This window comes from Vigna angularis, chromosome 7 (genome assembly GCF_016808095.1).
Source record: "Vigna angularis cultivar LongXiaoDou No.4 chromosome 7, ASM1680809v1, whole genome shotgun sequence".
Lineage (NCBI taxonomy): Eukaryota > Viridiplantae > Streptophyta > Magnoliopsida > Fabales > Fabaceae > Vigna > Vigna angularis.
In genome coordinates this window covers 5,941,471-5,967,519 of record NC_068976.1, presented here as the reverse complement: position 1 = coordinate 5,967,519, position 26,049 = coordinate 5,941,471, and the positions used below count along the sequence as shown (strand labels likewise).

Sequence of the window (26,049 nt, the reverse complement as noted above, 5' to 3'; positions counted from 1 at the left end):
CCTGCTTCTGGTTCGTTGGTCGAAGGAAGCATCCTTCCAGTTCGTTCGTCGAAGGAAGCACCCTTCCAATTCGTTCGTCGAAGGAAGGTTTTATCATTCTATTCTTTCACTCCATTGTAATCTGTGAAACTGATTTTTAGTGAAAATGTTAATCACTTTTTATAGTGATTAACAACTGGACGTAGAATCTTTTGATTCGAACCGGGATAAAAATTCTGTGTTGAATTTTTCTACTCCCTACACTCTTTACATTTTGCGCATATCAACTGTTCGATAAATGTTCTCTAAGAAAATTAATTTTCTAAAACGGACCATCTTAATATGAGTTTGACCGAACACGCTTTCCGCTATCTATATTTCATTGCGTTGCGCGACTCTATAACGGTACCGATTGTTCCGACATTATCAACTCCATGATGGCCCATGAGACCTTTTTCATGACTCTCTTTTATAAGAAGCTTCCTAATGGATCCTTGAGGAAAACAAAGTTTTCCTTTATTAAAAAGGTATCCCTTGAAAAGATATATGTTAAGACAAAATCGTTTATGCGCCTAAATGCTCTCATGTTTTGAAGTTTAACCAAATAACATTTAAATGTGATAATAATTTGAAAACAACTTAGGATGAATATACAAGACTTAGAACCTGAATCCCCAACATAGAAGACCTACACAAGACTTAGAACCTGAATCCCCAACATAGAAGACCTACAGAAGACTTACAACCTGAATCCCCAACATAGAAAACCTACACAAGACTTAAAACCTGAATCCCCAACATAGAAAACCTTAGGAAAACACTTAGGTTCTTAGGAAATAGAAAAACATCTAGGTCATAAACACCCAAACGCTATGCTAAATGGTTGTTATGCCTAAAGCGTCTAAAAGAGTTAAAGTTAAATGTTTAAAGCTTACTATACCCAAAGGGTCTTCATTTTAGCTCTCGAAAACAAACAATGTCAAGACAATGTCTTCAACAAAACACACTAAAAGACTGAAAGATAAAATACAAAAGAAAACATAAACAAGCTAAACGATATTTTTCTAAAGAAGAGACAAAGATCAAAAGAAGCGTTTACTTGCCTAAACGATACCATGAGCTAAAACAATATGTCGTCCAAAGATGAAGTCTTACTCAATGCTTTGTATCTTTAAAAGAAATCTTAACGATAGAAAATCAAAAAGTACTTTGTTGTTTTGAGTAAGCATTAAATGACATTAAATGCTCAACGTTCAAAAACAACAAAAGTGATAAGAAAAGATCTATCTGCTGCATGCACAAATTACTCTACTCTTTGCAGATAAGTTATTCTACACGCATCCATAAAGCTTCAAATCAAATATCATAAGTGAATCTTAGAGACAAATGAGATATTCACAAAATTTTCTTCACTTGAAGTTGTGCCTAAAAGGACGTACTACCTACTTCAAGCAAAGTACTAAAAAAGCATGTTTGCTCTAACAAGATGACTTATCCAACGACTGTTGTACACGAAGAAAGAGAAAACACAAGAATCAAGGCGAACGCTTAGTCTAACAAACATTTACTCAAGGAGCCTTTAAATAGAAGAGCTTTCGAAAGAGAAATCAATAGGATAGTTAAGAGAATAGAAAAAGAAAATCTTACAACGAAGTATCTATCAAGAGAAGCGTCAGAAGAGAAGAAAAGAAAGAGCTCAAGAAAAATATCATATCTGATGTGAAAAAGAGAAGAAGAGAAAAAAGAAGAGAAGAAAAAAATTTATCTCAAGCTTCATTGTTATATTGCTTACTGATTGTATGAGAGAGAGAGAGAGAGAAAGGAAAGAGAGAAACACCTACGAGTGTTTAAACTGCTTTGTAATGTATTCATATCCTCTTTGCGAAAGTAATAGTATGAACGACTTGTAAGCAATCATTGATTGCGGTTTTGGAAAGAATTAAAACACTTGCAAATGAACTCATTTTGAGTTGAGAAAATCTAGTCGCGATAGTCTAGTACTAAGAGTGGTGAGAATAAGCAAGGAAAACCTAGGCACGGTAGTCTAGTACCAGGAGTAGTGCGAATACTCAAAGGAAATCTAGGCGTGATAGTCTAGTACTAGGAGTGGTGTGAATACTCAGACCAGGAGTGATGAGAATACTCACTTGTAATCTTGTGAAGATTATAGTGGAACCCTCTACGGAGGAGACTAAAAGTAGCTCGTTTGAGTAAACCAATATAAAAATAACTATGCATTTATCTCTTCTCTTACCTAAATGTTTCTCTTATAAAAACCCGCAGCTGTGTTTTTGTATTTAAATAGAAGAACTCTCCAAGCTAAACGATTACTCTTTAACTAAGGAAGTTCTTACAAAACTCTGCAGTGTGCATTCTGAATAGCACGTCAAAAGCAACTATCGTTTACAACTTTATTAGGTCGAGCATCTACGCTTTCATAAGATATATTCAGAGTTTGACTACGTGTTATATCAGAAGGGTTGCGAAAATAGTTTTTCCATTAACATTATTCAACTCCCCTTCTAGTATTTTTCAGGTACTTCAATAGAATCCATCAAAAAGCCTTTTAAGACATGATGCATATGTGGATGCAAATGTTTCATAATATGCTCATACAATTTCTTTGTGGTCTCTTTTAGCCACCTTCCTTTAGAGTTGGTCTAACCTCACTAAGAGTACCATCAAACACCACCCCATCACCATCTAAACACCAAGGTCGTGAGCCATCTTGCTACATAAAACGAGAGAAACAAAAAAATGTCTGCTAGAGACCAAGAATGGAAGGAGATGCTGGAAAGAAAAAATAAATAAAGAAGTTATAGGATAAATCAGATTTTGATATATGATACTTAAAAAAAATGTGTCCATCTAATGAAAGGGTAATTGACTCTTTCTATAAACAAAATAGAAAATTAATTGAGTGAAAAAAAAATAAAGAAAAAAAATCAAAACAAATAAAAAATCTAAAATAATAATCAAATTACTAAGTTAATAATTTTAGCAATAAATTATATACAATAATAATGTAATTTTTATTCCAAGACCTTGAATGTAGTTTCTACCTTCTTCGTGCAATGGTGTAAATTGACATTACAACTAAACTGACATTACAAGTGAGATTGAGGTGCTTATAATTTTTAAGAAACTAACACAAAATATTTATATAACATGATGAATTCACTAACGTGAAAATAAGCTTCATAATTTCATATTAATAAATAAGTTCACATTTCTAATGTATTTATATAAATTTAAACCATTGACCTAATCATATTATTCAAAATTATAAACGGTATTTTCTTTTATAAAAAAGAATTAAAAATTTTAAAATTTAAAATGGGAAGCTAAAGAGGAAATGAATAGATAGCAGAACGAACGATTGAGGCTTGAACAACACGTAACTGATATAAATAAGGAATAGGTTTAATCATTTCGAACGTCTCTATTTCTGCTGAATCGTCTCAAATAGGTCATCGTATTTTTTTAATCTCAATTAGGTCTCTGTTTCTATAAAATTGAGTCAATTGGAATCTTGCCATAAATTTCAATGGACGACGTTAAAATTACCGAGTCGTGGCATGCTGACTAAGCAAATTTTGATGATGTGGCACACTGAGATTGCATTAGGTGGAATTTAATTATGCATTAGGTGAAATTTAAAGCATTGTCTTCTTCCTTGGGTGTCCTCTTCCTGTTAGGGTTTTTGAAGTTGTAGTGATTTCATGGAGATCACATTCACAAGTATTTTATCTTTTCTGTGTTTCTCTTAGCCATCAATACAGCAGAGACTGAGATTAGTCAATCAGCCACCACAATCAGTGCCTCAGTTCCGTTCATCCAATACTATTTTTGAAAAAAGTAAGCAAAAATGGCCTAAATGTTTAAACTTTTAAATTAATACAACTTAAGGGGTTTATACATTCCAGAATCTTCAAATCTTAAACAGTAAATCATCATTGTTGGGTAATCCGGTTACCTTGGAAAGTCCATCCCAAAGAACTGAGAAGCTCAACCAGATAGAGAAAACTAGAATTACAATACCCCCAAGCTAAAAAGAATACACCTTTCAAGATCATAATTTATCCCAGATTCCAAAGCAAATACTTGAAAAGGGCAGGGAAATTGCGCATGCCTTTGATCACCATCTCCTCAACAAAAACGCCTTTGGAGGCCAAGAAGTGGAATTTCGGGACAAGCGTTCGGGTGGGGTCGTGATTCTAGATTCTCTACTAAAAGGAAACAAACAGAGCCTAGATTCTCTGCTTCTCGTTCTAAAACGAGGAGGGTGCGATTCGAGATTCGCCTCCGCTAGGGTTTTGTAGTTCATCGCTGAATTCGGCGGCACCGAAGAACGATCCGACGTTGGTCGAGGCTGCGCTGGTGAGCTTGATCGCGATTTCGACACCAAAGCGGAACAAACTGAAGCTAGTGAGTCTCAGCACGGTGAGGGCGTTGTCGAGGCTGTTAGCGGAGGCGGAGCTAGGAGCAGCAACGATGGAGAATGTGTTGAAGCTGGTGGAAGCGGTGTCTTTGACGAGGGAGGTGCAGAAGGAGATATGCGAGGACACGGCATGCGTGACGGCGGTGTTGAGGAAGGTTATGAAGGTGTGTGGCGACGAAGCATGCTGTTAGAATAAATTAGGTTTAATTAGGTTCTGAAGGTTTTGAAGGTTTAATTATTTAAAACTTGAAATAAAATAAATTCAACCTAAGGCGACCACGTGTCACGTTATTAAAATTTGCTTGATCAGCATGTCACAACTCAATATATTTAATGTCGTCCACTGAAATCAACGATGAGGTTCCAATTGACTCAATTTTACAGAAACAGGGACCTAATTGAAATAAAAAAATATGAGAATCTATTTAAGACGATTCTACATAAATAGGAACATCCGAAATGATTAAACCTAAGGAATAATAATGTATTAACTAAAAATATAAGATAAAAATAATATATCTAACCTAATTAAATTTTTGAACTTGTTAAAAAAACCAATAAAGCTTAATGTAGTTGGAGCTTTTTGCTATATAGAACGAAATAAACAAAAAATGTCAGCTAGAGATTAGGAGTGGAAGGAGATGTATATTGGATTTAATTTATTTTCTGTTCATATGTGTATTTATATTCATATATTTATTTTCCGTTTTTATCTTATTTTAAACAGCTATATATATCAATTGTATTATCTCTTTATAATGGAATAATATACACAATTTTCATTCTTTCTTCACTCGTAACAATGTGGAAGAAAGAAAGAAATAAAGAAGTTATAGGATAAATAAGATTTTAACATGTAATACTTAAAAGAAAAATGTGTCAAATTTAATGAAAGAGTCATTGACTTTTTCATAAAAATAGAAACTTAATTGAGTGAAAAATAAAAAATAAAAAAAATCTAAAATCTAAAATAACAATCAAATTACTAATTAATTTAATAATTTTAGCAATAAATTATATGCAATAATAATGTAATTTTTATTCCAAGAATTTAAATATAGTTTCTACTTTCTTTGAGCAATGGTGTAAATTGACATTACAAGTGAGGTGCCTTATAATATTTAAGAAACTAACACAATATTAATATAACATAACATGATGAATTCACCCGTGAAAACAAGCTTCAGAATTTCAGATTAATAAAATAAATTCACATTTCTAATGTATTTATATAAATTTAAATTACTGACCTAAACATATTATTCAAATTATAAACGGCATTTTCTTTTATAAAAAACAATTACAATTTATAAAATTTAAAATGAGAAGCTAAAGAGAAAATGAAAAGACAGCAGAACGGACGGTTGAGGCTTGAGCAGCACGTAACTGGTATAAATACCCCAAATCGCCTTTTAGTCTTACCATTTCCCATTCGTCACCTCTTACTTCCAAGGAGCTTCCCATTTTTCATATCACTGGTTAGTTTTTTCTACCTGCATTTTCATCCAATTGTTTTTTCTATACTTGGATTCATCTCAAGCATTTCCTCTTCACTGTATTTTGTATCAACTTGGATGCATATTCGGACTTTCTGTAATCTATATTTCAATGTTTCGATGCTGCTCAGTATGAATATTCCTCCGTTTTTTTTAGTGTGGCAAAGTTATTACAGCTTGTTAATCTTAGTGGTTTGGTTTGCTATATACTTTTTGCATCTATTTTTTTTTCTTCTATTATTTTTTTTACTACATAGCTTTCCGCTGCTGCGTTTGTGTTTGTTCAGATTTATCTCTTATACTGTGTTAAGTTTTCAGTTTCATATTTTAAGGAACCTTCTAATATCTTATTTGTCAAGGATTTGATTGCATGAACTATGATGTATTGTGATAAAAGTTCTGTTAGAGTTTAGTACTTGTCCGAGGATCTGAATGTGGTATTTAATAATCTCTGCGAAGCTAGGGAACGCATTCACTGAATTTGTTTTTCAGGTGAGGAACTGTAATGTCTCACAGCAGTTCTGATGATGAGGATACTGATATTAGTGAATCTGAAATTAGTGAGTATGAAGATAAGAAATACGGAGAACTGAGAAATGGAGTACAGAATGTGAAAACCTCGAATGAGAATGGGACTTTCATTTGCCCGTACTGCCCTAGAAAGAGGAAACAGGATTATTTGTACAAGGAGCTCCTTCAACATGCTTCTGGAGTGGGTCAGAGCAGTTCAAAGAAGAGAAAAGCAAGAGACAAGGCTAATCATTTGGCTTTAGTGAAGTATTTGGAAAAGGATCTCATGGATGTAGATGTTCCAGCAAAAGATTCAAAACCGACAGATGAAAGTGATCCTTCTGTTAATTCTCATGAGCAATTTGTGTGGCCTTGGATTGGAATTGTAGTTAATATTCCAACTAGGCGGACAGTAGATGGACGATGTTTTGGGGAAAGTGGTTCCAGGTTGAGGGACGAGTACAGAAGCAGGGGTTTCAATCCCGTACGAGTCAATGGTCTATGGAATCACCGGGGTCACTCGGGAACTGCCCTTGTGGAATTTAGTAAAGACTGGCAAGGCTTACAAAATGCGTTGGAATTTGAAAGGGCATATGAATTAGATCATCATGGCAAAAAGGATTGGTTTGCTAATTCTGAGCAGAAGTCTGGCCTTTATGGATGGGTTGCTCGAGCAGATGACTACAAAATGAACAACATCTATGGAGAACATCTGCAAACGATGGGTGATGTCCAAACCATATCTGAGCTTATAGAAGAAGAAGCTCGAAGGCAGGATAAACTTGTCTCTAATTTGACTAATATTATTGAGGTCAAGAACCAGCACTTAAAAGAGATCGAAATGAGATGCCATGAGACGACACACAAAATGGACTTAGTGATGATGGAAAAAGATAAACTCGTTGAAGCTTATAATGCTGGTATATGTTTTTATTGAGCCTTAGGACCTAATACACATATACTACTTGAACCATTTATAGTGGTTGGCGCCATAATATTTACCATTGCTACGTTAGTTGCTTAGATTATTGTGCTGGAATATTTTATATTTTAGCAATTGATTATTATTTCAAAATGCTGTTGATCTGTGGTGACAACACTGTTTTATGCTATGATTCCGTGTTTTAAGCGACAAAAAAAATTCAGTCAACTGCAATGGATATGCTCAAAAAGATTTCAATTGATCATGAAAAGCTCAAATTGGAACTGGAATCTCAGAAAAATGAGCTTGAGCTGCGGAAAATCGAATTAGAAAACCGTGAGGCACATAATGAAAGTGAAAGAAATAGGCTGGAACAAGAAATCAGGGAGGTATAGTTTTTTTTCTTATTTTGCTACATCTCTTGCTATATTATACTATGATTGAAATTCATGTGAAATTAAGATTGAAGAAATAATATTTTTGTTTTTGGTAGATTGATTTTTCTGGTTGATGTTTAGATTTTTCAGAGCTTTCAAGGAAGGACTTAGTTACCATGGTCAATCATTTTTCCGATTTTACTTATTGGGTTTATTGATTGAAAATTGATAGGTTGGAAAATTGTTTTCAAATGAATTTGTGGATAAATTCTGACAACTGGGAACATAATGAAACTGTTTTCTATATGTGATTCATGCTGATGAAGGCCCTGAATCCAAAACATGTTAATGTCTGGGTTACTGGTGTGTTTAATTTTAAATTATACTGTTTAATGATTCAATCCTTGATGGCAGTTCGTAATTTGTGTCTTTGTGTGTCCGTTCCGTAATTTTTTGATAGGATATGATCGTGTGCCTTCTTAAGTCACAAACACATGACATGACACTGTAGATTGAATGACCCTGATATCTAGCAGTAATTGCGAAGTATTTGTAATAACTAAAATTATGAGATCCATTCAGTGGTCATGCGCCAAAGGCCATGGATTATTGAGATGATATTTAAGGAAGCGAGAGAGGATAAGAGTAATCAATCTAGAGTTGTATGCCATAGATATTCATGGAATGGGTTTTCTGTTTTTCCATTAATTTGTTTGTTTCTCATTAATGATTTTCCTCAAGGACTGTGTAAATAATTTTTTTTTTTTACATAACCTGTGTTTTTTCTGTGCTTTTGAAATCATCTAAAATAATATTGAACTTAAGAAGCTTGTGGAAGACTTTGTTTAACAATACCGGCTTTTATTGGATTTGCAGAATGCCATGAAAAATACCTCTCTTCATATGGCTACACTGGAGCACAAAAAAGCTGATGAAAATGTTATGAAATTGGCAGAAGATCAGAGGGTGTGTTAACTATTAGCTTTGTTAATAACCTAACATATGTGTGTGTCAGCACCATGGGATAGTATTGATGCTATTTAAATACCTATTTATTCAGAGACAAAAAGAACAGCTCCATGCTAAAATCCTTCACCTTCAAAAGCAACTTGATATGAAACAAGAACTGGAGTTGGAGATTCAGCGATTAAAGGGCTCATTAAATGTGTTGAAGTACATGGAAAATGATGATGATGGTGCAGACGTACTGAAGAAGGTAGATTCTTTACAAAAGGATTTAAGAGACAAGGAAGAGTCACTTGAAGATTTAGGTGAGTTGAACCAAACACTAATTACTAAAGAGCGTCTGAGTAATGATGAGCTGCAGGAAGCCCGACAAGCACTGATTAATGTAAGTATGTTTTTTCAAATATATCTTTCTACTGATTCTTCAGACAAATTTGATATAGCATCTCAATGTGGTCCATTCCAGTACCATTTTTAGTTCAGTTGGCTTAGGGCTGGGGGAGTTTTTATTAGTGAATTACTTGTCTGTCTAAGGTGTCCTATGAATTGAAATACATGTGTTCTTATACACTCTAAATTTACATTTTTGTAGAGCATTCCACTTTTTTCTATCTGGTTAACCATGGTGTTAACATTTATGGTTCATAGCAAGGTAGCTAAGTGACTTGAGTAAAATTAAAATCTTATCATTTTATTTCATCAAATACACCATAATACTTGAATGCTTTTCCCATTCATTACTTCATCTAATTATGCAGACGAAACTTAACTGCCATTGTGTGGATATTCTCTGCTTATATGTTTCATTACTTTTATCGTGGGTGTTTTTTTTTTAAATATTTTTCAATTCTTGAGCTTTCTTGGTATTGCTTCTCAAGATTTAATAACAATCTATTCTCTCGCTGGCAGGGTGTTAAGAAACTATCATCTCTAGGAAACATCCGTTTGAAGAGAATGGGAGAACTTGACACTAGACCATTCTTTGAAGCAATTAAGAAAAGACATAAGCAGAAGGAAGTTGAAGATAGAGTTTTAGAAATGTGCTCATTGTGGGAAGAGCATCTAACGAACCCAGATTGGCATCCATTCAAAGTTATTATGGCTGAAGGGAAAGAAAAGGTGACTTTTAAACATATAGATCTCCTGAAATTATCTTTGGAGTCGACGTGCTTCATTGCATGTCACACCTCATCAAACTTGGTTCACTCTGTTACTTATTTACGAGCCTATAAATATTTTGATGGTCTTCATACTCTATATTAGAACTATTTGTCTTCCTGAATCTGTAATTATTTAGCCTATTATTATTAACTTCGGCGTGTGTTTGGAAGTTGGGTTTTAGTGGGGGTGGTAATTTTTTTTTATAGATATTCTTTGATTTTGATTATGTTTTTTAAAAAATTAATATACTGGCATAAACTTGATGTCCTAAGTTGGTATCTATTTTTATAATATTACATAACTCTTAATGTAATTATAAAAATTGCTCTCGCCTGGCTTCCCTAATGATATCCAACTTCCAAATACTCCCTTTAGGTCTGATGTTTGATGGAGTGTAAGAAGTTTTGTGCTAACTAGAGGAGACATAGATGATTTTTTATTAATAGGAGAAAGAATGACCTTAAGAATAGAAGCCAGTTTGTTAATGGTTTAACCTTTTAAACAACCAACCTTTTACGACATTCCACAGTTAGAGCAAAGTCAGGCCTTTATAAAAAGCCTAAAGGTCCATCCTTTATAAAGAAAACCAAAGTTAATAGGCTAAACCTGGCTCATTTCCACCCTTTGTATTTTCTCATTGTTAATTTCTAACCATGGAAGGCTAGTACAACTTTCCAAAAAGTTGTGTTACTGCATTATGTTCAAGTTTGAAAACGATGGTGCCTGTAACATGGGAGGTAGTATTTTACTTCTATCCTCTTGATAGATCCTTAATACTAAAGTGCATTTACTAGAAAGGGATGGTTGATAAAGGAGGATACAATGTGAAATAAAGGGAATTTCATGCGGAGAGTTTAGAATATAAGTTTATACCTGTTAGAATAATTACACCTATGTATCATCATTAATCCTAAGTAGGGTGTAGTGTCCTAAATAATTTATTAGTTGTACCTATAGTTATACCTAGTTCTGCACCTAGGTAACTTTGGTGCCTATATTTAGGAAAATAAATTTGGGTACGTGATAAGGAGGCCTCGTAGGTAATTGATAAAGGCTTTCAACTGAATGTAAAAGAAAGCAGGGCGTCAGCTAGAAGGAAACAATTAGGTTATTGTGAAAGGAGAGAAAAATAACAAAAGATGGATTGATTTCAAGAAGAGGTTGGGGAAGAGTGATGCTGGAAACCATTAGGAGAATTCTGGTATTGGTTATGAATAAGGTCTAGGGGAAAATATGAGAAGGGAGGAAATATTAGGAAACAGGGTATTACTAGTATTTCCCGATATTGTTAGTATTTCCCTTAATCTCTTAACTTTGAAAGATTTGTACACCTTTAATTTCAATTCTTCTTCTAGGACAAATATAATTCTAGTTTAGCAATATACAACAAATTTTAATTCATTTCTAATCTACAATTATAGAAACTTTTTTTCTAATTAATTGGAACACTTACATTTTATAATTTAGATTTATGCATTTTTCATTTCAGGAAATTATTGATGATGACGATGAAAAGTTGAAAAAGTTGAAAAAGGAGTGGGGTGAAGGGCCATATAAAGCAGTGGTACAAGCATTGTTAGAGATAAATGAATATAATCCTAGTGGACGATACGTAACCACGATAGTATGGAACTATAAAGAGGGAAGGAGAGCAACTTTGAAAGAAGGAGTACAACTTCTCTTGAATCAATGGAAGAAAATGAAAAAGGTTTCCAGTTAATTAGGTTATTGCATGTGTTTTCAATTATGAGTTTAGCTAAATATTAGAAAGAAAAATGTCTTACATATCCTATTGTTATATGCTGCTTAGTTACTTAGCTAAATATCATCCATAACACCTTTGTACTTCACTTCTATTTTACTATGTTTTCGAGTTATTGGCAGTCATTATGGTATGAAATATGTTTTGTTCATCACGGTATACATCAAAGCCGACTGTATATAAAAATTTGTCACTGTTATTGTTTAAACATGAATAAATCAATCACCCTGGTAAACTGGTTTTAATTAATTAACCTAAAAGTATTGAAAAGAATATATTGGTATGAGAGATTTTTAGATACCAATTCTTTTTTAAGCATGTACTTTTAAATTATTTTTGAATTTTGGCCATTATTTTTTAATTTGCTTCTATACATAATTAAATTTGTCTTCAGGAAAACATTATTAAAGATGTAAATTTATTCTCTCTTTGTATCTATATGTTTGCCTTTTAAATTGGATATCTGATAAATTAAATATTTTGGTTTAAGTTTATATTTTTTAAGTTTCTTTTATTGTTTACTTAAGTTGAAGTAAGTGTTATACATCTGAAGTGTTACGAAGATATATGTGTTAAGTCTTTCGTTATTTTTCATGGATAGTATTTTAGGATATTATTTTATAAAAAAACAATTTAAAAATATGTCAGAGTCAATTAATAATAGGGACAAAATATAATAAACATTTGATGCAAACGCAATTTGTCTCAGTTGTTTCACAAATATACAATTTTGATCTCTATAAGGTCTACCATTTTTTACAATTAAATGTTGCATATATGTAACATTCGTAGGTATATATAATTTTCGTTTGAAGTATTCATCAAGTTATTTTCTCAAATGAACAAATTTGAATGTGTTCCCTTTGAATTTATCTCATGTTTAAATATCATTCTCATTAAGTGAAAAACATTGTTACATAATATCGAGATTTAAAAAAAATATTGTTCAAATATTTGTCCAAATGAATAAATGTATCTGATGGTGCAAGTAAATTTATTAGTACATGTCTATTTACTTTGGGAGGAACACTCAAATTAAGAGGGTGACGGAGTGCATCATATATGCTTATCTAATGGAAGGTCATCTCTGAGAGTTAAAATATTTTTACTGCAAGATAGTACGTCTAATATGTTTTCAGAAGATTTTAATAATACATTCATGTCGTGTGTAACATATATGATAAAAAGTTGAAGCATTTATCCAAGAGAGAAATGAGTGTTAAATTGTGATGGAGCATTCATTATTTGAAGTTGTAATATATGTAGTTATTTTTGCAGTTTGTGTAGCGAAGAATAGAAAATTCATACTGATTTTGTTGATGAATGTAGGTTAGATTTTCATTAACACCGAAATAAAATTAAGCATCAATTGAACCAAAACAAAATGGAATTTTTACATAAAGTTTTCCCAAAATGTTTTGAAGCGAAAGTTATAAGTTTAGATTAAAATGAATTTTGTTTGTGCTCTAATTCATTAGACAATGAGTTGGACAGTCAAAGAATAATATTAAATAATCGTCGACTTTATTTAACGTGATTTATTTTTTTCGAATTATTTATATGATCTCAATTTTTTGTAATTTATATTTAATTTAGATGACTTTATTTAACGTGATTTATTTTTTTCGAATTTTTTATAGGGTCTCAATTTTTTTGTAATTTATCTTTAATTTAGATTTTATTTTATGATAGATGAATAGTGTACAACATGTCATTTCATGATTTTTTTTATTTTTTTTAAAATTTTTATTAATATTTTTAGATTTTTTTCTTAATTTAGAAAATAGTTGTCCAGGTGTCAATTTAATATTATGTCATGTAGTAATGTCAGTATCACGTGTCAAGTCAAGATCAATATCACGTGTCAAGTCAGTATTGGTATGATAGGTCAGTATGAGAAGTTGCTCCCTCCACCACCCCAAGTGTTCCCTACACCTCCCTCATATTCTTTTAATTACTAAACTATCCTTTTTTTACTTTAACCTTTTACCTTTTTACTTCTTTTTATGAAAATCCTAATCTTCACATGTCATTTTTACTTTCACAGCTGCGCAGCCCCATACCACCCAAACTCTTACTTTTTCTCTTTCTCTCCTCTCCATATCCGTTTTTCCCAATCTAGTTTTCACCACATCCGTTTTCACTTATAACTTTTTCTTTCTCTTAGTCTCTCACTCATAAAACACAGGGGCTCAACTTACGAAATTACATATTTTAGTATTAAAACAAATCTCCATCAACACACTCTCTTTCTATTTCATTAAACACTTAAACCCATTGATAGGCTGTCGTTGAAGCTATCAAATTAATACTACTTTTCAAGGCAACTTCAGTATTGCCAAGTAGTATTCAAGAAAGTAGATAGGGTTGAAGTAACCCTGAGTCGTCTCCCAACGAACACGGAATTGCTTTCGAATATCTGACTCTTATGAATGTTATGCAATGCTTATGAATAAAAGTAATGGTTGAAGAATGTTTAAAGAATAAATAAGAAACTTAAAAACAGTTATGATTAAATAGGCTAATTCCACTGCTTTTCCAAGATAGATTTATCATCGGTTATTCACAAATAATTGTTCAATTAATTATTGTTTAAGTTTCAAATTAATTAAAGTACATTCTTAATTAATTTGAGGGTGATCATGCATTTAACCAAAGTAAATTCTCAATCAAATGCAAAACCTTTATAGATTATTCACAATAAATTCAACCAAAGTACATTCTCAATCAAATTCTATTGTGTTTAATCATGTCTATTCTTAAATCTCCTAACCAAGTTAAAAGTTAATCAATCAAAGTAAATTCTCAATTGATTATAGTTGAAATTATTACTACCAACCAAAGTACATTCTCAATTGATAGTAAAAATCATTTAATCATATGAAAGTTCCTAAATTAAATCAAAGTAAATTCTCAATTAAACCTAGAAACCCTAGAACTCATATAATCAATATGCATGTAGATTCAAACACATTATGATGCAACAATCTTTACTTTTAACAAGATAGAGAGATGAAAGACATAGAGAGAATAACTTAAATCAATAATCAAAGTAAACAATTGCATTAACTAAACGTAACCTCAGAATCCATCATGGAATTACAGCAGAATAGCCCTAGATGCTTAGCTCTCCATGAATGGAGTTGAATACAAGATGAAAGAAAAGTGAGAGGAGTATGAGAGAATGAATGAATTAAGTGAAGTCTCTTTTAATGCCTCCCTTGGGTCTCTTTATATAGGCTTGATTGGGCTTGGACTCTGAATAGTTTGTTGATAAGATATTTTCTGTTGATATATTATATCTTTCAAATATTCATTAGATTAAATCAGTTTTAAAGAATATTTGATAGATATTAACTCAATTATCTTATATCCTATATCTTCCAAATAACTAAAAGATTTAGATAATGATAAAATTATTTGGAAGATATTTTCTGTTGATATTCCCAAATTAAATTCAACAACTGAATTTTATCTTTTAGATTTTCTGACTTTCCAAAATTGCACAAATACCCTGGAATTTTCTCTATTTGCACTTTAGCCCCTTTCAGAATTCTCCAAAATTGCACCAAAACTCCTGTTTGACCAACTTTTACCAGCTTTGACTGAGGAAGGGCGCGACCAATGAGAGCTTGCCACGTGGCAACCCTCTTTCTCACCCAATTAGGATTTCAAATAAAATCTTATTTTGGCCTTAATTTGCAATTTGGACCAATAAAGTTTCAATTTCAACTACACAAATAAATATTAGAACATCCAAGAATAATTTATGCAACTAAAAATCACTTTTTAAGTCTCTTTTTATTCCCAAACCCAAAAATTCCAATCATCAGAAATCCTCTTTAAATCAATCATTCAAGCATATGAATTTCATCAAAAATTTAATTTTAAAGCATAAATGTGGGCATAAATATGCACTCATCACCCATTCTTCTCCACCTTTTTCTTTATTTATTTTTCACTCTAATAAGCCAAATCTCATTCTCGTAACCAACCTTCTCCATGCAAAAGCCCATCCTCTATCTACTACACTCTCTAATACCAACCCTAAAACGTTGTTTTCCTTCTCCCACTTAAACGAAAATGAGCTTCCCAAACCAACACTCACCTTCCTCTAGCACAACAGTCTCCTGTACAAAGCCTCCCCTCTCTCCCATGCAAAGGTTCTCACCTCTCTAACTACTTCCTCTCTCCCACGAACACACACTGATCATCTTTCCAGATTTCAAGAAAACCCTCAACCACAACCCAACGCTCCCTCTCCTTCTCTTATCACAAAATGTACCCACTCACTTTACTCTGATTTTCCTATTTACGCGAGAATGGAGAAACACCACTCATATGAACATACAAAGCTCTCCTGCAGACAATTATTTTTTGTCTCTAACCCCTTCCCACAAGCTTTCTTGCCTCTACATTTTTAACCACTCATCTCTCAGTATAACTACCAAAACACATCCTTCTACTAACTTTCTTCCTTCCACTCAAACCCTTACATCTCACCCATAACTCTTTTCAAAACCCAAACCCATTCTTCATCTTTGTAGTAGTACCTGCAACCCCTATTCTTCCTCCAACGTCACCTTCACTCCAAGCCCAACCCACATCACCAAGGCTTCGCTCTTCCCAACCCACCAAGAACCCCTTTCTTCGTTGATTTCTCCCTCATCATTCACACTACTCTCTCTCTTCCATTCACCTAAATAAACATATACCCCTCTCATCATTTTGGTTTCACAGAACCACTAAATTCTTAAACTCTCAATATAACTCTCCTACTCTCACTTAAACCTCTTCCATGCTTCACAACAACTTCAAACTCCTTTCATTAATCAAACACTTTACATATTCCATGCCCTAAAATCATCTCTTCCTCCTTCTTTCCTACGTAAAACGAGTTTCCGCCTCTTTCCTTATATCTCATCCTTAAAACCTAACCCTCACTCTACAAAACATTCATCTGTACCCTAACCACACGAAGCATGACCCTCTCCCATCAAAGACTTCCCTGCCCAGAACCCAACCTGCACACCTATATATATATATATATATATATATATATATATATATATATATATATATATATATATATATATCAATCCTTTATTGGACGGATATCGACATCTGTTTCTCATTCAACGGATGTCGATATCCGTTTATGGATGTTGACATCCGTTTAATACTTCAGCGCATACCCACGCCCGTTACAGTGTTAGACTTATATATTAAAAAACTTGTGAAGCTCGCGGACCACCTTCAACCACCACCAGACGAAGCTCTTCCACCACTACACCTTCTTCTTCTTGCACCGCCACTTCCTCTAATTACTCACTAGAGCACCTTCTTGCATCGCAACGAACCAATGTTATCTCCAACCAAACACACCACCGTAACCCTAGACTACACCACCACACTTTCAACAAACAAAAATTAGAGGAAGAAGAAGAGTGAGAGGATTTTCATTCAAGCGGAAGCAGTGGACTGTTTGGGAGGTGCATTGATACAGTGATGGGACCATTAATGAAAGTGGTTGGTTGTTGGAGAAAAAAAAAATTAAATATTACTTAAGGGTAAGAAAAGAAATAGGGAGGTGCAGGGAGCAAGGCGTGGTGGTGGAGGGAGTAACCCTCGTCAGTATGTTATATTCAATTAAAACCCAAAATTTTTATTTTTATTTAATTTAGTCCCAATTTTTTGTTCAATTAAGTCCCAATTTTAAATTTTAGAAGAAAAAGTTTTTATTATTTTTAAAATTAGATGAAGAATTCTTGATTATTTTTATTTTTTTTTAAATAAGAAGGATAATTCTTCATTATTTTTAAAATTAGAAGGAAAACTCTTTATTATTTTGAAAAATAGAAGAATTTTTTTTCATTATTTTGAAAATCGGAAGGATAATTCTTAGTTATTTTTAAAACTACAAGGAAAATTCTTCATTATGTTTAAAATCAGAAGGAAATTTCTTCATTATTTCTAAACATAGAATAAAAATACTTTATTGGTTTTAAAATTAGAAGGAAATTTCTTCATTATTTTTAAAATTATAAGGAAAAATCTTCATTATTAGAAGGAAATTTCTAATTTATTTTTAAAATTAGAATGAAAATTATTTGTTATTTTTAAAATTAGAAGAAGAATTCTTCACTATTTTTAAACCAACTCTAACACTAATTTTTCCATGTAGAAAAAAAAATCAAACATAAATATAATAATTATATTCCAATAGTATACTTAGAGTTGGTTAAAAAATAATGAAATAAATATTTAATAAAAATATGAATTTTAAAAAAAAATTAAATTTCATATCAATTTAGAGATAAACAAATTTGGGAATGAATTGAATAAAATTAACAAAAATTAACACTAAATTGAACAAAATTAACGAAAATTGAAACTAAATTGAATACAAGACATTGACACGTTGTACTAATACCAACACATGTCATTGATACTAACTTGACACATGACACTAACATTGACTTCACACGTGATACTAACATTACCACATGACCAATATTGACTTGATAGTTTGATAACTTTTTTTTAAATGTAAAAAAATTAAAAACACCACAAACTAACATGTGGTACATATTGTTCATCTGCCATTAATGATTTAGACAACATAATGAAAAATGATCAAATTGAATATAAATTACAAAAATTAAAACCATAGTGAACACTTGAAAAAAATAAGTCTTATATTGAACAAAGTTGACGAAAATATAAATCAAATTTGGTATTAAACCTATTAAATATTATGTAAGAGATTATTGTTTAAACGTCTAACTTCACACTCAAGTCGGGATGTTAAAAAAATTCATATTAATGAATATTCATGATAAAATTTGCAACGGACAAAAAAGATTTAGATATTTTTTATATCTGCATGTTAACAAGACAGGTACATGTATCATAATATCCGTATCCGTGAATATTTATACTAGTTAATCTCTAATTTAACAAAATATCCTTTTATATATATATATATATATTATTTTTTATTTATTACTTTTTTTTCAAAAAATGTTTAACTCTCAAGTTAAGTGTTCAATAATATAAATCCTTCATTTACTATGTAATTATATTTCCTTTATTCTCTTATTCTTAATTTTTGTTTTATGTGAAGAACTCTTTTTGTTTTGTTAAAATAATTATCATTATCTCTCGTTCGACTAGTTTGATATCTGAAAAGTTTTCTTAGATCTCTAAGTATTTTTTATCTTATTATATCCTAAATTATACATTTGTTTTCTATTGTGTGAATTCATTTAATGGTGTATCAAATGTTTATGATACACACATTTGATTATTTTTACTTTTTAAAATATTTTTATTTGTTGTTTATTTTTAGGTTAAGACTGTCGGATGATCCTCATATTTGTCTTGAAATCTCAATTTAATCCTTATAGTTTAAGTAGTCTCGATTGAGTCATTTTTTTTAAATGTGTAACAAATAAGTACTTTATGTTAATTTGATGAGTTGAAATATGAGTTACATTTCTTGATCAACCCAACAACACTCAACATCCAATTTCCACATTTCACTAAAATTGTAACATCTAAACTCTCTAATCACTAGCACCAATAGTACATTAGCAACAATTCTCCCATGGCAAAGCCCAATTCTCGAAACAAAAACTCCTTTATATTTGACGTTGCCTTGGTAGTGTAAGGGATAGTCAAGAGGGAGTACATTTGAGGGATGAACTCCAAAGACAAAGAAAAGAGATAAGTGAGTTGAAAGACAGGTTTGCCCAATTCATGGTTAGTAAAAATAAGGGCAAACAAAAGTATTAATCCTCACCTAGAAGAAAAAGGTACATAGAGAAACACCCTCCTCTCCTAATGGAAATGAGCTATATAATAGTCACCACAATGATGACTTCTACCAATCCCCACCTAGGAGATCCCAATTACCTAGAGATAACCTTCCTAGGGAACCTAGAGTTGACCTTCTCCCCTTTCATGGAAAAGATTAACATAAAAGAATATTTGGATTAGGAGATGAAGGTTGAACAATTATTTGAGTGTCACCATATAAGTGAAGAGAGAAAAGTGCCCATGGATACATTAAGCTTTCAGGGCCATGCAATGTATTAGCGGACTTCATTATGTAGAGACCTAAGAATACATAACCAACCTAAAGGAGGAGACATGTACCTTGTTACTATGATAGGGAGTTTATGGAAAACTACATATACTCCAAAAGAAAAACATGAGTGTGGAAGAATATAGACAAAAAATAGAGTTACTCATGTTAAGGGCATAGATAAGAGAGGAACCAAGGATAATAATTGCTAGGTTTCAAACTACACACCTTCTTCATCCTATCACTAAAATTTGTGAGCCTATCACCACACCACCACCATTTTCACATCATATCACCCTATTCCCACCCATTTCCTAAGCTTTGGCCCAACCTAGCTCAAGGAGGTTGCCATTAGAAGAAGAGAGAAAAGAGCTCAAAGAAAATAATACATCTGAGCTAAAGAAAAGATAAGAGAAGAGAAAAGAGAAAGAGATATTCACGAGCTTAAGTGTGAAATCTCTTACTGTTGTAAGATTTTAGAGAGAAACACCTATGAGTGTTTAGACTTATTGTATTGTAATTAGATCCTCTCGTAGAGAGATTTAGTCTAAACTTCTTGTAAGCAATCGTTGATTGCAATTTTGTAGAGAATTAAAACACTTACAACTGAACTCTTTTGAGTTGAGGAATCTAGGTGCGGTAGTATAGTACCAGGAGTGATTCAAATACTCAAGAAAATTTAAGCAGGGAGCTGAGTACCAGGAGTGGTGCGAATATTCAAGGAAATCTCGGTAGGGAGCTGAGTACTAGGAGTAGTGCAAATACTAAAGGAAATCTCTATAGAGTGCTAAGTTCCAGGAGTGTGCTAATACTTAAAGGAAATCTCAGCGAGGTAGCTGAGTACCAGGAGTAATGCTAATACTCATTTGTAATTGAGTGAAGATTATAGTGGAACCCTCTACAGAGGAGACTGAATGTAACTTAGTTGGAGTAAACCGGTATAAAATCTCTCGTGTTATTCTCTCTTCTCTTTGCTAAATGATCCTCTTAGAAAACCTGCAATTGAGCTTTATATTTGGAAATATAAGAACTTCCAAGTTAAATGATCCTTTATTTTTAAAGGAAGTTCTTACAATCATTGTAGGAGAAATTATTCTGAATAACACGCTGAACTTTACAAAGCTTATATTTAAAGTCGAACGTCCAAGCCTTTAAAAGAATATTTTACACGCTCGACAATGTACTATATCAGAAGGGTTGTGAAAAACGTTTTCCATAAACACTATTAAACACCCCTCCCCCTTCTAGTGTTTTTTAGGTGCTTCAAATTGTGAGAATTGGGTTAAGAGCACAAATGTTGTAATATCCTTCACAAAGTGAATTATAAATTGTGAGCTTTATTGTACTTTCTTAATTGAGAGATTGTTATTGTTATTATAATTGAAAGTTCTTGATCTTAAAGGGAAAATTGAGAAGGATACTCAGATAAGTTTATACTTATTAATACTTGGAGAGATTTGTACTTGGTGTAACATGGAGAGATTTGTACTTGGTGTAACATGGAGAGGTTTGTAACTCATAAATACTTGGAGAAATTGATACTCATTGTAACCTAGAGAGGGTGATACTTAGTTCTAGTTAAAGGAATTAATTAGCGAAATATCTTAAGAAGATCGCTTAAGAGATTAGAGACAGTCTTAGTGGTGAGGTGAACTAGTATAAATTTGTTTGTGCTTTTCCTTTCATATGCTTTTACTTTGATAATTTGTTTGCATGAAAAGTTTCTTGAATTTGTATACAAGCTCTATTCACTCCCTTTCTAGAGCCACTTTACACTAACATTATGTACATTCTCTTTAAATTGTTGTAGTATTATTTAGAGACTTGAGTGAGTTGCAATTGGGCTTAATTGGGGGCCTTGAATGGATGACCAAAACCTAGAGAATATAGGAAAAAAATTTCAAGTCATGAAAGAGAAGAGACTTGGAGCATGTAGTCTCGTCCCACATTTTTTTATGGCATAAAGTGTCAAAGAACTAGACATATATAAATAAGATATTTTGGTGCATGTACTTTTTATGAATTATAATTTGAGTTTTTGATGTACTTTTTTTTTTGTTATTAGGTCATAACATCGAAGTAATCTTTTAATCTTTTTTTTTCGTAGTTATGCTAAAAAAAGAAAACCTTCATTAAGAGACGAGCAATTTGAATTTGTTTTTAGAAGCTTAAAGTTTAAGAATTTTTATTTATCTAAATCTAAGAGAAGGTATTTTCCATCAGCCTTCATATATAATGTCATTTTTTTTATAATTAAATTTGAATAATTAAAATTTTAATTTATACATCAAAATAATCTAAACTTTTACCTTTTACTTTCTTAAAAGAACATATTTATTAAATTAAAACGCCACTAATGACATTTATTTTTTCATAACACGTTATCAACTAGTGAGAGTATAATTTATTTTGTTTTAAAAGAAACAAAATACTTATTAACCAGAATTGCCTCATTTCATTGTTAGTTTCTAAGCGATAGCACCAAACTAATTTTCAATCACAACCTTAAATGTAAGTATTTGTATCACTATAATTTGGAAAAGAGTTAAATATAAAACAATAGTTAATATATAGGTACTTCATTTCTTTAAAACATTGACGCATCTCAAGCGCCGGTCTATTTTTCTTAATAGTATAAAAATATTTTTTAAAATAAAACTTAAATATGGAGGATAAAAGAGGAAGAAAAATAATGTTTTTCTCTACTTTATGTGGGACAGTTTCAACATGTTATTGCTATCTTGACTTTTTTTTCTTTATCTATTACTTGTATATTTTTCTCTTTTTTTTTTCTTAAAAGATAATTATATTAATTCAAAACTAAAAAGAACAAGCTGAGCGTCTTAATTCTAATGATAGAAGATGATCAATCAGATATTTTTTAGGAAAATAATCATTAGAAAAACTAATTAATATTTTACACCAACGATATGCTATAAAAGAATATATACTTCTTCATTATAGAATTTATTTTTAGAAAAAAGAATGAAAAAAAAAATTAGTTGAAGATAAAGAGTGAAAGAGGTGTAGGATTAAACGAAGGTGAGGAAAATCCAAAGTATGGACCAATGAGTGTGACCTGAAGCCAACCAGATCTGAAACAGTCCCTACATACTCTTCTTAGCCATGTGATTTGTTTCATTCACCTTTGAGATTTTTGGGATGTTTGTTTCATTCTTCTATCCATATGCTACATCCCATTTTCTTCTGTTTATCTCTCTCTCTTACCAAACCCTAATTAATGCACTCTTACACCATGTATGATGGTAGAGCATGTGCTACATCTACTGCTCAATGTTCATAACATTGTGTCTGGGACATGTTCGCAAAAGGAGAAAGAGATCAAAATTCATACCAATCATTGACTCTCTCCACTTTATCAATTATCATTCTTAGTATGATAATTCAACTATATATATTTTCATCAAACAAGGTTTCAATGTAAGAATCATTTATTGGTTTTACAGTTAATGAAACATGACTTTAATATATATAAGAAATTAATCTTATTTTCAACTTCAAATCTTAAGATATATATATTTAGTGTATTAATTCAACTTTTATAATTAAAAAAATAGATGCACTATGCAATCAAGAAAACTGAAACTTGTTAAAAATCAAAGGGTTTAAATTTCAATGTCAAGAAAATTTGAAGAAACTAGTTATTATTGAAGTGTTGAATGATTCAGAGGTATGACTATGGGAAAGTATTGATTCTGTGTTTGAAAGTCTGTGCACTGTGGTCAAAAATTAAAATTATGTCTGTTTGTGTTTGAAAGTTAAGATAGTTAAGGTCAAAGGACGCCGTTTGATGATGTTCTCACAAAACATTTGTTCATTCTGCTCTTAGATTCAAGGTATTATAGTTTAATAATCGTGTCATGATATATAGTTTATATCAATGACGGTGTGATGCTGCAAATGAAGATCTTAATTTGGACAATATGACGACTTCATTTTCGTTTTAATCATTATTAGTTTTGTTGGAAATTTTACTCAACAATCTTAGAAATTTGTAATTAACTTCTTTTATTCAAAAAACTTAAAAAGACATAATTTTATTAAAATATTTTACGGGTTCCCTCGTTTTGGAACATTCATATTAATGAACAATTCGTGTTCAATTTTATATGGCATGATGTGTACAACTTTTACAGTATTACAAGTGGTATTAGATTAAAATATTGAAAGAAATTAGTATTAAAAAAAATACTGTAATCTGATTAGTGTTTACAACGGGGTTGAGAATCGTCTAAGTCCAACATTATTGAATAAAAATAAAAAAATAAAAAAGTAAAATAATATATAAAAATAAAAAATTTATTAATTTATTTATGAAAATTTTAAATAAAGTGATACCAATTTTTTACATGGTTAAAGTCATATAAATATGTCTCAATTGATTAGTGTTTATAAGGATTAAGAATCAATTATAAATTTAAGTCTAATAAAAAATAAGAAAAAGAACTGTATATAAAAATGAAAGATCCATTAATTTATGATTTGAAAGTTTTAGATAAAGAATTATGTGAATTCAAATATATTATCTATAATCTTTATTAAATTGTAATAAAGTGTAAGAAAATAAATAATTTTACACTGTTGAAAAAAATAGTTGAATGAATTAAATAAATTTATGGTAGTTTAATTTGAACAAGTGAAAATAGTACTGAAGAAAGAAAAGGACAGAAAAACTGAAGAGAGAGATCGAAAAGGTTCATAAATAGTGGTTATTAATCGGTTAGAATATCATTTTCATGAGGTAGTTTGGAGTATGCATAGTAAAATGGGAAGACACTAATTTTTGTTATTGGGTTTTCGAAATTTGTAAGGTTGCTGTTAGGTTGTATTTTATTGGGTGCAAAAGGACAAGAACGTTGTGAGTTGAGGAGACTAATGGCAGTATTTATTAGTTAAATCTTCGATCTTATAACCAACGACACCGCCTTTGCCAGAATCATTGTCGTGCTCCAACGGCGGAAACATTGGAGAACATTCACAAGATTTCGCAAATATTGACCCATTTATGGAACACAAAATATTAAATCAAATAAACACTTTATTACCTTTTTCATTCTTTTATTTATTTATTTATTTTTAATTGAATTTGTATTAAAAAATATTTTATTCAATAGTTAACTTTTTTATTTTTGTTTAAATGTTATATAGTTTGATTTTGTTACAAATAAAATAAAATTATGATTATTTTCAGTTTTATGTTTTTAATTATGCATCAACTTCTTTTTAGTTTTCTCTTATTCGTTATCCAACTTATTCGTTAACACTAAAATCAAATCAATTGGCAAGTTTTTTAATAACAGCTTAATTTTAAAACATTAAATTTAAGAGATATTAAAATTTAATTAGGTCAATTTTTATTAAAGTTAAAATAAAATAAATACTTAATTATATCCTTGTGTTTTAATGAGCACTTTAGTTTAACTTAAATAATAATATTTAATTGAATAAAACAGATGTACGATGATTTAAAAGAAAGGTTGAATTGGAACCACTCTAGAAGAATGAAAATTATCAATGCTACGTGGGTCCCACGGATGAGAAGCTTAGGCTTATCGTCAACGAAAATATCTGTTCCCTTGGTTTCGGTAAGTATTGCAGAAATAATCAGAAGAAGAACAAGTGTTGCATGTAATAATACCGATAAATTAGTACATGTTGATAATTTATGTATTTTATTTTAGGATTAAGTATCTTTTTACTTTTTGATATTTTTTTTACTTATATGGAAAATTAGAATTGTTTATTTTTGAAATTTTAATATATTTTGATTTTTAAAATTTAAAAATTAATAGATATAATTTTTTAAATTTAATTGCATTAATTGTTTTATATGTTAAATGTACTTTTCAATTGATACTGAAGCATGTTAAACAATATAAACAACATATTAACATGAAAAGCATTATTTTTTGCCAAAATCATCTCAGTTCTACATAATACAATAATGTATTACAAATAAGTTTATCTTGGACATATTGTAATTTCGTAAAGATTTTATTAAAAAAAGAAATAAAAATATGGGAAAATTATATCAAACTATGATAAAATTACATCATAAAAACTATTTTAAACTCCATATATCATGAAAAAATTAAATTCCTCAACACATTAAAAAATTATCATTAGTCAATCCTCTCGTATTTCAAGAAAAAGGCTTTTAACTTTTAGAAGTTTTTGTTTGGGAGGATTTAGTATTATCCTTTTTTGGCTTGCACCTAATAAGTTTTCTTGTAGATTTAAGAGACTCATCATCTTTAATATTAAAAATTTTCCTTACATTAAGCATATTAGCCAATTTATAAGTTATTTTCAATTCTTCTGCAAA

At 31.0% G+C, this 26,049-nt stretch overlaps 1 protein-coding gene across 1 annotated transcript; it reads left to right on the top strand.

Annotated features, from left to right (window-relative positions):
• The first annotated feature begins 5,853 nt into the window (after positions 1–5,853).
• Positions 5,854–11,730, top strand: LOC108337595 (protein INVOLVED IN DE NOVO 2). Its single transcript, XM_017574153.2, has 7 exons — positions 5,854–5,898; positions 6,409–7,346; positions 7,556–7,737; positions 8,602–8,691; positions 8,786–9,076; positions 9,601–9,810; positions 11,342–11,730. Exons 2-7 carry the CDS (start codon positions 6,422–6,424, stop codon positions 11,570–11,572), a joined length of 1,929 nt encoding a protein of 642 aa, XP_017429642.1. The 5' UTR covers positions 5,854–5,898; positions 6,409–6,421; the 3' UTR covers positions 11,573–11,730.
• Positions 11,731–26,049: the final 14,319 nt, after the last annotated feature.

Excerpts from the sequence above, each read along its gene's own strand:
- LOC108337595 (XM_017574153.2), top strand. The coding sequence starts at position 6,422 with ATGTCTCACAGCAGTTCTGATGATGAGGATACTGATATTAGTGAATCT. Across the intron at positions 7,738-8,601 it reads TGGAACAAGAAATCAGGGAG|AATGCCATGAAAAATACCTC; the intron begins GTATAGTTTTTT and ends TTGGATTTGCAG. Across the intron at positions 8,692-8,785 it reads AATTGGCAGAAGATCAGAGG|AGACAAAAAGAACAGCTCCA; the intron begins GTGTGTTAACTA and ends CTATTTATTCAG.